The sequence below is a fragment of the Ovis aries genome, chromosome 8, assembly GCF_016772045.2.
Source record: "Ovis aries strain OAR_USU_Benz2616 breed Rambouillet chromosome 8, ARS-UI_Ramb_v3.0, whole genome shotgun sequence".
Taxonomy (NCBI): domain Eukaryota; kingdom Metazoa; phylum Chordata; class Mammalia; order Artiodactyla; family Bovidae; genus Ovis; species Ovis aries.
In genome coordinates, this window is record NC_056061.1 from 55,262,212 (window position 1) to 55,277,140 (window position 14,929).

The following is a 14,929-nucleotide window of genomic DNA, read 5'->3' on the forward strand; positions in this document are numbered from 1 at the left end:
TCATCATCATGGCAAATATCTATTCCAATCCTCTACACGCTAGGCACTAGACACAAAAGGGAAGTTATTTCATGTTCAGGGTTCCTGTTTTATAATTCAGCTGCAATTAGGTTCCTTGCATTCCATTTCCATTCATCCCCACGTGAGTCTTAAAAAAAGCAAATTTTCCTACAAGAGTAAATGTGGAAAAAAGAACCTCCTGCCTCTGACTGCTAAGTAACAACTAGTAGTCACATTGTCCAGGGGGTTGGGGCACTCCCAAAGCTCCAAGGACACACTGCAGGTACTGTCATGGAGAATTTTAACTTGTTTCCTTTTCTGCCCCATCAGCAGGTAACTTCTAGAAGGACAGGGATCGAACCCTTCTTGATCACGGCCAGCATGGAGCTTTGGTGCCTTACATATGAAAAGTGAAAGTTGCTCAGTCATGTCCAACTCTCTGCGACCTCCATCGACTATATAGTCCAAGGAATTCTCTGGGCCAGAATACTGGCGTGGGTAGCCTTTCCCTTCTCCAGGGAATCTTCCCAACCCAGAGATCAAACCCAGGTCTCCAGCATTGAAGGCAGATTCTTTACCAGCTGAGTCACCAGGGAAGCCCAAGAATACTATAGTGGGTATTCTATCCTTTCTCCAGAGGATCTTCCCAACCCAGGAATTAAACCAGGGTCTCCTGCATTGCAAGAGGATTCTTTACCAACTAAGCTATGGTGGCCTTACATATACATGCCCATTAAGTTTTTAATGATATGAATTTAACTGGATGGGTTCGACTGAGTCTAAGCCATAATTCCTCTACGTTACTGGAAAAGAAAACCTACCTCCTTTTCTTTTGACCCTGTCTGTTGAGCAAATATGTCTCTGACGTCAGGAACCTGGTACTGTTTGTTTTTTTTCCTCAAGGTCTGGGAGACAGTCTCTACTCGTTTCTGAACAGCTGCCGCCTGCGTCCGGGTCAGCGTTGATAAAAACACCATGCTCTCTTGGGGATCTCCAGCAGTCTCTCCAAAGAGATTGGACAAACCAGCCTCCTTAAGCCACTCTTCTTCCAATTCTCCCTCTGAGACAGTAGAGAAAAAATGGTATTTAAATCACAAAATATGAGAACTTCTACATTTTTTAAAACTGTTTTAAAAACCCTTACTAAAACTCTTGTACCATAACCCAGCCACAGTGCTAAGAATCATTATCTGAAACTTGGAGCACTGCCATAAACTCCAGCCATAAAGATATCAAATTTTAGATCCATTTCATATATACTCAATTAAAATTTTTAAATGACTTCACATGTGATTAACCTCTCTAACTTCCCTGCAGATTAACTAGGGGAAGATAATACTGTTCCCTTTCCAGAGATGAGCAAGCAATGAAAAGATAACTTACTTCCATCAAGTTACAGAAGGAAGTCGATGCTGGGGATGGCCATTAAAGCTCTATTTCTTGGCTTACATTCAGCACTATCCCAGAGTCCGACCCTAACTGATGGAAAGGCTTATTTTCTCTGCTCTCTGTAGCTGACAGTGTGGCAAAGAAGTAAAAAGCATCTGGACATCGGGAACTAATCAATTTCAAATTAATTTTTTAACCCCCCAGTCAGCATACCAGAGTCCTGTTTTTCTTTCTTTACAATTTTTTTTAAAGCAAACTATTTTCAGAAAAAAAAAAAAGTAGATTATAGGAAACTAATTAAACAACTGAATCAATTCAAAACAAACAGTAAAGCAAATATTATGTAAGATCTGTTGACAATTCAAGACTTTCCCGATGGTCTAGGCTCCTACTGCAGAGGGTGAGGGTTCGGTCCCTGGTCAGGGAACTAAGATCCCACTTGCTGTGAGGCATGGCCCCCAAAAATTTATTGATGATTGTAGAAAAACTGAATGACAACTAGAATAGATTTACTCCAAGCTCCACATTTATAGAGGACATCAAAAACCCAAGGACTTGGGACACAAAAGATCTGTCCATACTCCATTCGTGCACCTTGATGGCCACGTCATTTTGGTCAAGTCACTTAGCCTCAAGCTAACTCTGTTTTCTCATCTGTAAACTAAAGCACAGCTGCCCTGGTTGCCTCATAACCAAATGTGAGCATGTCACATGCAAAGAACTTTGCAGAGGTCCATTACAGCCCGCAGCACAAGACGGAGCACTGACCAGTGTGCTTGTCTATAGCCTCTCTACTATCTAGACTCCATGAGGGCAGAAATGAAGTATCAATAACCTTGACTTCAAGAAACATAAGGCAGTGCAGGGCATTCTGCCTGCCAGGCAACAAAAACTGTTCACTGACATAAAAAACTCACCATGATTATTAAAGATATTAAAGTAGAACTCAAAAAAAGGTCAGAAAAAGCTGATACTGCCATAAGGGAAGTAAACAAGATTACAATACAGAGCAGCTTGTTCCATTAAAAAGTAGAGGTAAAATTCAAACTATTTAAAGTCAAAGAAAAGGCACGGGTGTGTAGAAACACTCCCGATTCTTGTTAATCAAATCATGAACAACATTTTATGAATCCATTTCAGCCTTGGAGAGTTATGACATAGCTGACACATGGCTATGTATCAGGCTTGAGTGCTTCTTTCCGCAGAATGCTTACTGACCGTGGCTCTTTTTTGGAATCTGTATCAGCCTGTACACCAAAGATATACTTACAAACTTATGGTCAGCACAAGGCATGGAAGGCAACCTAATATAATAGATACCAAAGTTAGACATGAGAAACCTAGTGTCTTCTTGAATTTAACGCTGATTTTTTTTTTTTTAAAGCACGAAATTTAAGAGGAGGGAAAAAAGTAAATTTTTCCACGCTTCTTCCAGAATGTCAAGTACAATAATGGGGACTGTGGGAAACGCAGATAGAGATGACAGCAATTATGAACCAAATATGAGAAGTAAACAGGGAGGCTAAAAATGCTAATACCATCTTCCACTTTCGCTGTCAAAATCTCCACCCTAAGCTTAGCTGGCTGAACTGTGTCACTGTTGCCAGTCTAGAAGACAACAGTCTGAAAGATAAGATGACCAAGATGAGGATAGGTCTGCAATCCACCACCAAGGACTGATTTATGTGAATCTTTCTCCTTCTAGAAAAAAGTTATTTGTCTAGTAACAAGATAACTATCCTCAATCATTTGAAAAGCTGTCATGCAAACAACAGAGCAGATCTGTTCTGCTCTTCCAGAAAGTAGATTGACAATAAGTGAGTCAAAGGTAGTGTGGAACAGATTGCAAATTAATAAAATAAAGAACATCAAAACAGCTCAAGCTGACTGAACAATGGAAAAACATCAACAGCAGCAGCAGCTGTACTCACTTGAGGCCAAACAACCATGGGGCTAGGATACCACAGATGGAATTTAAAGAGACGTTAGATGATTTCAAAGATCAAGTCCAGCCCTGAGTCTAAGGTACAGCTTAGCCAATAAGAGTCTCTAGCCATATCCAAAACTCAGTGAATTTACTTATATCATTTATATTTGGCAGCTGCATCTATAATTCGCCACAATTAAGTCATTTTTAAGTTGAAAGGCAACTACTGTTTTTTTTTCTGGTTCTCCTCATTTTAATTTCTTTCTTCCTATGTATTCATTTCCCATCAATACATACAAAATAAACTAAGAAAAAGTTTTATTAATTTCATCATTACCATCAGGCTCTTTGACAACCACCACCTCTTGATCATCTTGCCTGTTTTCATGAGATTTCTTGATATTTTCTAGTTCAGTCCAATAAGCTTCCATAGATAGTTCATCCAAAGAATCCTGGGAACTTGATCGATCAAATGGAGGTCTTTCTGTAACTTTGGTGACTTCCTGGTTCATAGTATACTGGCCATATCTTCTACTGTAAAGTCAAAAGAAAACATGGTTCATTTAGTACATGAGGAAGTAGTACTATTTCTACAATATCATAATACTAAGCTGGAGAACTTCAAAACTCAAGTTCTCCTTAACAAAACCAAAGAGATATTTGGTTTGAAACTGTTTACCGTGAGAGGCTACTGATTATAACACGTTTGTAGAATGAAAAGGTTTATCCTCTACAGAAAACTTTGGCAATGAACAAACAGCCATGTGATAAATATTTTTACATTTCCATTTCACTTAAATTATTTTAAGTCTCCTTTAAACCTGAAAATTTGTTCTTAGAAAGCAACTGATTAAAGGTTAATAAAATTGGGATTGAATTTTACACAGTATTTCATATTTATCATTGATAATTATAAATTAAACTCAGTCAACCCTTACACAGCAAATATCTGCAAACAATGAATGAGGTACCGCTTGAATTTTCCTTTTTTGGAACCAAAACATAAATAGAAGGAAAGTATATTAAGTTTACTGTTATACCCTATTTTAGAAAGCAACATTTAATCTTTACACTTATAAATGTACCTATTATTTACATATATTTTAAAACGTGGTAAAATGCATTTATTGGCAATTCTGAATACATTGAGAATTACCTCTTAAACATTTAGCTTATAAAAAATTTTATTAAAAAAGGATACATGAATAGGGTGGGTTTTTTAATAACTTCAACTATATTTTTTCTTTATAAATCATATCCTACCTACTCCCAAAATTGAACTGAAAGGCCTAATAATAAAAACCCATATAGAAGAGAAATACTGAATTGTTTCATGATTGTTTATATTGAGATAGAAGAGGAAAAGCCTTATTACTTGAAGGAGGAAATTTTTCAGCTATGTTTTTCCCCTTTATAGTCAATAATTTTTTAGAAATATAATTTGAGTAGAGATAATAATTGGTGAACGAGTATTTTGTTATTCTAATTTCAAATCGCTTTTTTAATCTCCCAAGAGGACATTAGGAAGTGATACACTCTTGCTAGACTGGTTTTACTTATTGCACATAGAGAAAATAAAAAGAAATGCAATAAAACAGAATTCTTTAATTGTCTGTGAACATTTTCACATTGAAACTGGCCTCTCCCATAATTATTTAAAATAGTAGGATTTAATATGGCATAAGGAAGAAGGTCACTAAACTCTGGTGGAATCTACCCAGTAGTTTAATTCCAACTGACTTCTCAGAAAAAGTCAAAGCAGTTAATTACCTACTGCTGCAAATAAATGCAATATAACTGACTTAACTGTAATATGCTAATTGGCCAGTTTTATCCCTGTAAAAATGGTTCTGTCTTGATTACACATTTTATTAATGCAACAATTCCTATCATCTCATTCCAGTAGCAGTCCTGGGGTGGTGATGGGGGGGTCAGTGTTAGATGAGGGCCAACAGGAGGAAGTCTAGACGTGTTTGTGTGAATCTCTTTCCTTTAGTCTCCATTGTACAGTCTGCCTCCCCATCCCTCCCTCCCTGCCCCAACTCCTGTTTACATCCTTATATCCCACTCTGATCCCTTCTCTCACCCAGTGGCCATGATACCATCAGTGTCCTCCATTTAGGGTTTACACTTCTGACTCTTAAATTAAAATGCAAATGAAAATGCTCTCTTTCTCTTAGAAATGAAAAGTAAACTATATTTTTTATTTCTGTGATCACCAGCTCAACTGATCTTTGGTTCATAATCCTTAATCCTGCTTTATCAGGACTAGCTCAAACTAATTTTATAGAGTATCTGCCAAATTCACTTTTGATTTCATGTCCGATATATGGATACCCTTCCTTGCTTTTGTTTTACCTCTCATTTTAAGATTGTCTACTATATTCCTATTTTCTACAACCTTAGCCCCATGATGAGAACTGCAGAATGTGTGAAGTATAATGACTAATGTCAAATAATGTGTTTTATCTGCTCATAGGAAAGAGGTGCCGTTGAACGAAAAGTACATTAAGCCTTTCGCTCCTGAAGGAATGTGTTTATTCTGGCAAGAATTTTCCAGTAAATTTCCATTAAGATAGCATGTGCAGAAAAATGCAAGGGCATTGAGCAATAGCACTGTTACGTAAATAAACCTTCTATATCAAGGCCTGCTTTCAAAACATGTATAAAGCAAAAATCTAATCATTTAGTGCTGATGAACCGACTCAATATTTTGACTCTATTAAGATTCAAAAGCTGAAAAGGTTTGTTGTAATAACCTGAAGATACTGAGTCATGGAAAGGGAAGATTTTATTTCATTTTGGATCACTGGCAAATTTTGCAAGAAAACAATTTCTTTTTTAAATATTAGGGGATGGAGTATAGGAAGGAGGCAACCATCCAGTGAAAGTTCCCATTAGCTGCTGAATATTTTACATTTTTTCTAAAAATGTGACTGAACATTCTTTATTTACAGTTTACATCAATAAACATGTCATGTCACTGGTTTTCTTCTTAGATTATTCTCACTTTTGTAGTTCAGACAGGCCACAGCTAAAAGCCTGTCCCTTCTTAAAACTGTCCTGGTAACAGGCCAGTTAACTGGTTTCCTCTCTTCTGTTTTTAGGAGTATGCTTTTACGACACCATGTTCATTCTGCAAATTGAACTCAAACACATAAAAGCAACATCTGCTAGACATAATGAAGTACGGAGCAGAGATATTCTGTATTTCCAAAAGATCCCAGCCAACACATGGTGCTCAAATCAGAGAAACATGCAGTTTGCCCCACCACACGCAACTACCAATTACCCCCACCTGACTCACTGCCAATGCTAACTCTCTTTTCATCCTTCCTCACTCCCACCCAGAATCCTGTGTCCTAAATATCCCATGAACACTCTTTCCCAGCTCCCCCACTTCTCACCTTTTTACAACTAGAACTACAGAACTAGACACTCTAAAAGAAGCTGCTTCTTAGTCTGCTGGACAAGGCATTACATCACAATATTATCACTTGGGCTCTTTTTCCCTGGGCACTAACATAACAGCAAATACTCAACTTTACAGGCCCCCACTGTCCCCCGGGCCTTCATGGTGTGTTATCTTCTGGCAGCATGTCCTCATGCTGTGTTGATAAAAATTGGGGATCTGTTTCCTTGTATTTTCCCCAGGTGTATTTTTTCCCATTTTTCTGTAATTTCACTGATGGGGAAACATACAGGACTGGGAATCCTAAGCACCAAATGATTCCAGCTTTACTTAACTTTCTTTCATGATCCTGGAGGACATCACTCCTCTGATTCTAACTTGCTGCTATCTATAAAATGGAAAGAATGCCAATAGCCTTGATGACTTTGTTGTAAGTCATCCAATAAGAGCGCCCCTGGTGGCTCAGCAGTAAAGAATCCGTGGGTTCGCTTCCTGGATGGGAAAGATCCCCTGGAGAAGGAAATGGCAACCCACTCCAGCCTTCTTGCCTGGAAAATCCCATGGACAGAGGAGCCTGGCAGGCTACAGTCCATGGGATCACAAATGCGGTGGATATGACCTAGCAACTAAACAAAACAACATCAAATAAGAATTCCTACTGAGGGAACGACCTTAGAGGTAACCAAGGAGAAGGCACTCAAGTTAGTATCATTGCTAACATTTGTGTAACTGCTAACTACAGATAACTGCCTCTCCCATAGTTTAATAAAGTCACCTTTGCCCTCTTCTAAGGTTCAGAGAAATTGCTTATCCTGTAAGGATGGTCATTCTTTAACCTCTGGTCTCAGGACTCTTCTACACACTTCCTAATTTTCAAGGGCTTCCAAAGAGTTTTTGAGGTAGATTATATTCATTGATATGTACACTATTAGATCTTAAAATTAAAAAAAAAAACTTTAAATACTAATTCATTTAATAAGAAATAATATTTAAGATGTTATTTAAGAAAACATCATAAATAACATTGGGGGAGAGGTGGGGAGAAGCCGTATATTTTTTTAAAAAACATAGATAAGTAGCACTGTTTTACATTTTGAAATTTTTAATGTTTAGTTTAATAGAAGACATATGGATTCTCTCATCTCCCTCTGCATTTACTCTTTTGCGATATTCTAAGTCATGTAATTTCTGGGAAACACCACTGTATCCTCAGGATAGCATCAGAATGAACAAGGCCAGTTAACAGCTTGGGTTACGATGAAAACAGTTCTGATCTCCTAGACCCTTTGAAGGGTCTCGAGAGCCTCAGGGGTTCCATGGCCACACTTTGAAAACCGCTGCTCCAGGATTTCTCAAAAACACCTAATGGATCTGAGAAAGCACTTTTCAATTCTGTGGGCAATGTTCCAGAAAGCCTTACTGAAAAAAATAGACATGCTTTCCTAGTGACTCTTGACCTACTTCTTTGTTTATTTTAGTTTAGTTTTACGGCCTTTCATCAAAACTGGGACTTACTCCAATGATATATCCATATTTAATTCATACTACAATGACAAAGAATAAAAGCATATTAAAAAACCCCTGCCTCGCCAATGTCTTCCATCATCCACTTTCATCCATCATGCACAATGGGCAGAAATTCTAAGCTTCCCCTTTTGGCCAGTGTATTTGAAAATGGGTATTTCCTTTAATGCTCCTTTACCATCTGTACCTCTTCCTATAATCATCTCAAGGCATTTATTTAGAACTAGGACACTTCTTTGCACTCATATTTAACTACATGATCCAATCTCTACTTGGTGCACTCCACCCCATCAACAGCTATACTGCTAAACTTCACATCCAGTCTGTCTCTCAGTCCTGCTCCTTCTAGAAGCATTTTTTATGGCTCAAAGTCTGCTTTCTTGAAGTCCTCTGATGCTAGGATTTGGTTTCATATTCTCACAAGATCCTTTCTAAAAGAAGTATACTCTCTTTCATGCTTCTTATTCTACTTTCACTTCCAACACAGGAAAAGAAGGGACTGGGTTCAGAGATATGAGGATAAGGCTATTTTTGTTTTTGTTCTGTTTTTAAGGTGCCAAAAATAAAAGTTCTTATTGAGATCACGACTTATCAACCATAATGACCAAGTATATTTTAGATAAAGCCAAATTTATTGAAGTGTAAGCTTTAGAATGTTATTGGACCTTAGAGATTTAAACCTATCCCATCATTTTCTAAATGAGGTAATGAGTTGCCAGGGCTAAATCTTCTTCAAAATCTCAGCAAAGTGATGGTGGAACCAAAATTGGTGTCCTCATGTCTTCTGCAGTCATTATACCAAATAGAATGGAAAGGGTAGAATTTACTTTTTTTCACATCCAACGTTCCAGTCTTTGTGAGTTTGTACTGCACATAGCAAAACCAAAAGTGATCTTGTTGACACAGCCTATAACTAATGTTTTTAAATGACCACTACACTTATCTAGAGAAAAATACATTTAACAATCAAATCATACCTCTTTGAAATGCATGAGAAACCTTTCCCAATGCATTTTCTAAAATGTGATTTATGTCATGCTAGGGTACGACTTCAAATATACTTTTTGGTTTTTTTTTTTTTTTTTCAAAGAAACCTTGTTTCAAAGATGTTTAAACATTCACTCTGGATCTACATTACCTCTAGGCTGGGGGGAGGGGGGAAGTGCTTCTGATGTGTAGATTTTTCTTTTTCATTTTATCAGTGATATTAAAGAAGTAATCACTGCCATCTGAGATGGTAAAGCTATTAATACTCCGTAATGGCCTGGTCCATCAGACTACATTGAATTTGAGTGACTGGGAAGAACTGCAGCCTATGAATGACCCATGTCGTTTCTTTTTCCCTGTGAACTGAATGCCTACTATTGTTTAGTTGAAAGCAGTAATTATTAGAAGTGGCTCTGACACCAGGAAGAAAGAACACTGACAATGCCTTAAGGCAGGAAGAAGTTGATTAGGAAGCAACCCCTCTTTGGCCTTTCTCTCCCCACTCCCAGGCAGCCTTCAGAGCGCAGGAGAAAAGTTCCTCACATCTTTCCAATCCAACTGCTACAGTTCTAGAAACACACTAATTCTCACTATCCAAGTAAGCTTACTTTTTCTATCCTTTGCACATTTTAACCCTTTCATCTGGGGGAGTGGGGTGGAGGAAGCAGTAGTAGTTGTGTTAATCCCAGTGTTAATCACTCAGTTTCCAACTCTGCGACCCCAGGGACTGTAGCACCCACTCTGTCCATGGGGTTCTCCAGGCAAGAATACTGGAGTGGGTTGCCATTCCCTTTTCCAGGGGATCTTCCTGACCCAGGGATTGAATCCAGGTCTTTTGCATTGCAGGCAGATTTTAACCATCAGGGAAGCCCATGGCATGGAGGGGTAGAAATAAAAGTTACTCAGTATTTCTTTCAGCTTTTTCTTTAAAAATAAAAATCACTTAACATCTGCATAGCACACTGCTATGGTCATCACAGAGCGTCCACCCAACTTTGACACACAGCAAAACAATGAACAAGTGAACTGATGATGCACCATTTACCCAACACTGCCCAAATCAAGCTGGGAAGAGAAGCACATTAGTAAGGTTGCTGCGGGAAAGCTTTGAAAACTTGGCTTTATCACTTTTACGAAAACACTGTGGTAGAACCAACCCATATGTGAATATCACTAACAGAATAAAGGCTATAGAAGGCAGCCACAACCACCAGGTGTGCACTGGTGTGCACCTAGTAGAAAGGAAGGAGAAAAGGTACGAGATAGAAAGGCATGTGGAAGCATCATGAGGCAACCAGAGTAGGCTGGAAAAACTTCCTTCCCTTTTAAGTAGAGACACAGGTTATGTAAAAGGGAAATCATGGGATAACATCAACCACCAGGCAGAGGACTTTCCTATTTTCTCTTCTCTTCTCAGTAGATGTGAGTCCTCTTTGTTCTGAGCTCCTCCAATCTCTCTCAAGAGGCAGTTTTTCCTTCCTCAACTGGAGACATGACTCAACAAGTAGACAAATGAGAGCCAGGGATCTCAACGTCAAAGTCATTTTCTAAGACGAGGCTAGAGAGATCTGAAGTGGAACTTTAACGTGAAATGTCAAGATCTTGGAAGACTGGTTCGAAGCACGCGGGACTGAGTTTGCGTATGCACTCCACCCAACCTCAATTCTCCATCACCAGGACGTGTCTCTAGCAGACACTGGGATGCTCCTGACACAGCTCGAATCCAGAACCCTGGCCTTTCCTTGTTCTGATTAGTTGTGAAACATCTGGAGGTGCAACACGAGCAGCCACTCGGCATTTGGTGGCTCTCCAGTTGGATCTGTTTTACAGCTGTCATATCTTGGCACCTTTCTCCAGCGGGGGTGGAATAAAGACATCTCCTTGCTCCTTCAGTCTCCCCCCAGCCCTGACCACAACTTGGACTGTGTTACCCACACTTGTATTTCTACCACTACACTGTGTGTTCCTTGGGGCAAGTATCTACAAAGTTCTTTCTGGGTTTTTATTTTTTTGCTGCTGTTGTTTTTTCATCTGGGTATCCCTGGGTTTCGCCATCCATTTACCATAGCAGATGCTTGGGAATTGATCATTAATTACTGAATTATCATTGCCTCTGAAACAACATCCTCCTTTTAACTTCTAAGGTGTTTCTTATTTAATTGCACAAAACTACAAAGGAATAAAACAGGTACATGAAAAGTAGACAATAAAAAAATTAGTCATCAGGAAACCCTAAAATGTAATTAATAAGTAATTGTTCTACAGCTCTATAACTCTTGAGTGTTCAATTTGAAAGTAGGCTTCCTTATATGAAACATACAAGACAGCCATTTCCCTATCAGACTGTACCTAATATTAAGTCACAAACAAGCACTGGCATACAGTTTTTTAAGCACACATTCCCTGGTTCCATCCTGTCAACTTAATTGCTAAAACAAATAAAATATTTGTTGAATCCCTGCAGTGTGTTGGGCACCTTATCAGAGATGTCTGTTCAACCAGCCTACTCAAGTCTGCATTGTCAGAGAGATTAGAAATGATACTGACACTGGGCAAAGGTGGAATTTTCCAGTTCCTCACCAAACCAGCAGCCCAGACAGCTTTCAAAAAGGGCCTCTGGTTCATGACCTCTGCTTTAGTATTGTCCCTAACATGCTTCAGGCCCTGCTGTGGTTCACCTTTCCTTCCTCAGAATTTCACTTCCTCTCTAACTGCCACTGTCCACTCACCTCCACTTCAACCTCTGCCCAATAACCATTTCCGCAAATTCAGATCAATCATCTGGGCTACCTCCACAGCCCATCCTGGGACCCCTCCCTCTCCCCAGCACTGTTTACCACAGTCCTCCTAGATTTGCCTGAAGCCCACTCACACGGGTCCCTAGGTGCCACAGGCTACTCTTTCCTGAGCCAGAGTCTGGTTTTCTCACAACTGTCTAATGCCGAATTCTTTTCTCACAAAAGTTGTGAGGCTTCAAAGGTAGCTATTAGCACCCAAAACTGTCATCAAGCTTATACCTACTTATTTTTTATTGCTCTTGAAAAATCAAATTTTTTGCCTTTTGGGTTTCAAAGCTGTGCTTTTTTCTTTCTGAGGAGTCTATCAAGTTCTCAACATGTTTTCAGAGGTAAAAGACCAAAAGTCTTCCCATCTTCTCTAATATGCTTGAACTCCTCATTCAAAAGTCCCCTATCATGCCCTCCATTAGCTTAGAATCCCAACATTACAGTTAACCACATGTCTTAAAAATACATTAATGCAAATGGGCAAATCTTCACCAATGTGCAACTCTCTCACATACAAAACCTGACAATATACTTCAAGATCTAGGATACAGGATAGATGTCTAACTGTTGGCCAGGACGCTCATTCTGGGCATTGACTGACTACAGACTGACAAGCTACAATTTTCTGATATCTCTCTCCAATTCATAAAGTAAGCTGCTATTGATTCGTAAAGCCTACCATCATACATTGTTGCTGTTTTAGTCACCTAGTTATGTCTGACTCTTTTGTGACCCCATCGACTACAGCCCGCCAGGCTCTTCTGCCCATGGTATTTTCCAAGAATACTGGAGTGGGTTGCTATTTCCTTCTTCAGGGGGTCTTCCTGACCCTGGGATCAAACCTGCATCTCCTTCACTGGCAGGTGGATTCTTTACCATGAGCCACCTGGGAAGCCCGCACCATCACACAGGTATTAACAAAATATTCGTTGATGTAACACAAAACTATGAACACTAATATTTTAGAATACTGTTGGACAATGGTTTCACTTATTTCTATGGGCCACTCTCTTGCCTTTCTATAAGACTTTATATACATATTAACATCAATTTTCCTATGCCAATAAAAACATGGACACAAGGCAAGACTGGATTAAAAAAATAAAACCCTTTTTATAATAACTGAAGCTAAATGCATGGGCATATACTGTGGAAAAGATGGGGGCACTATTAACTCTTTTCAGTCCTTTGTGATTGTTTGCTACAATAAAGTTGGGAAATCATTTATCTCAGTGGGGCCATAGTGGCATAAAACCAAGCTTCCATCAGTCAGCATAAGGACTGCTATAGACAAACACTGAAAAAAATGTTCAGAGTGGAAGGATGTCTGTGTTTATGTTTCACAATAAAAAGGGAGAAGACACATATTTCTACATCATTTCAAAGTAACGCTGGTGAGTAGTAATAGCAGAACAATTTAAAACAGCAGTAACTGTGCTGCAAATACCTGGGTAGGAAAAAGAAAGCTGCTTCACTTAGCCTGCAAAGTGTAATTTTATGGATAGCTCCAAATGACCTTCAAAGAGTATAATGTTCCACCAGTAAGTTCTGAAGGCCAGGATGTATTTTCATAAGCCAGGTACTAAAAGTCAGCTGTACCGAGGAGATGGAAGGGGGTGGTGAAGAAATAATTTCCAGCTCTTGAAATAATTTAGCCAAGCTTAGAAAAAATTCATCTGTAACATTTTCCACTATATGTTTTCAGAAGTCAGTTACAATGTAGACTATTTGAATATTACAGGATATCTTTTTTTCCTTTTTCAATGAGATTACCTGAGACCACTTTTTTCTTAGTATGCTTCAGAATCTGAGCTGATTCGACATAAGACAGATATGAACGCAAGTAGCCTCAAAAAGACATGAAATATAAAATAAAACATGGAAACTAAAGGCAATTTCTAATAGTAAAATGTTGCCTGGGGGTGGGGGCTTTAAACCTAATTTTTGAAGGAAAAAACAGAACAAACCAAAACTCTCACAAAAACAAATGTTTTTAGTCAAAGTCGCTGAGCTCTGTTTAGAGGACAGGAACAAGGTCCAAAAGACAGAGAGACCTAAGGTGACCCTGAGGAAAGGCAAGGGCTTTACGGGAAAAATTAAGGGAACCTGCAGAAGGGAAAGAAAAAATACAAATAAGAAAACATAACTAGGACTTCCCTGGTGGTCTAGTGGTTCAGAATCCACCTGCTAATGCAGAGGACGCGGATTCGACCCCTGATCAGGGAGACTCCACATGGCGCTGGGTAACGAAGCCCATGTACCACAACTTCTGAGCCCACGCCCTAGAGCCTGGGTCTGCAACAAGAGAAACCACAGCACGAGGCCCATGCACCACAAGGAGAGAGCAGGCCCTGCTCACTGCAACTAGGGGACACCCACGCGCAGCAACAAAGACCCAGCACAGCCAGAAATAAACGAATAAATTAAAAGAAGAAAAAGAAAACCTAACTAATGCAATTCCCATATCATCCAGCACAGTTACGGGCACACAGAGCTCTGGTAAATCAAATTCTGGGAAGACCAAATCAAATCAAATTCTACCACATCAAATTCTGGGAGGATTAAATCCTCCAACTGGATTTAAGTTTATGTACCTGTCCTGGCTGAACTCCTCTCCTGTTCCTCTTAGGAAGTCTGAGAGTCTCCAGCTCATCATCAGGCTTATGCCAGTCTACTGTCAACCTGTTACTTACATGGGGCAGCAATATTCCCACTTCACCAAAAGTAATACGGCATCTGGTTCCAAAATGCCATTCCTTGCGGGAATTTGAAACAAGCTAAGAAGTTCACAAGAGTTCCCTCCCTAGCTATGGCCAAGGCTGTTGGTATTCTATAAAAAGCTGATGATAAATCAAGGTCCAACTCAAGGACTCCAGTCTCCCACTACCATTCCTCTTGCTCTCT

The 14,929-nt window shown here is 39.3% G+C and overlaps 1 protein-coding gene across 8 annotated transcripts in view; it reads right to left on the reverse strand.

Annotated features, from left to right (window-relative positions):
• Positions 1 to 14,929, reverse strand: part of ARHGAP18 (Rho GTPase activating protein 18) — a 201,694-nt gene that overhangs the window by 64,353 nt on the left and 122,412 nt on the right. For all 8 annotated transcript variants that reach the window (XM_042253451.2, XM_060419603.1, XM_004011310.5 and 5 more), the window contains exons 2-3: positions 3,654 to 3,850; positions 822 to 1,060 (exon numbers count right to left, since the gene is read on the reverse strand). In XM_042253451.2, the coding sequence (XP_042109385.1) occupies positions 822 to 1,060; positions 3,654 to 3,850 (436 nt within the window). The remainder of the gene's footprint in view (positions 1 to 821; positions 1,061 to 3,653; positions 3,851 to 14,929) is intronic.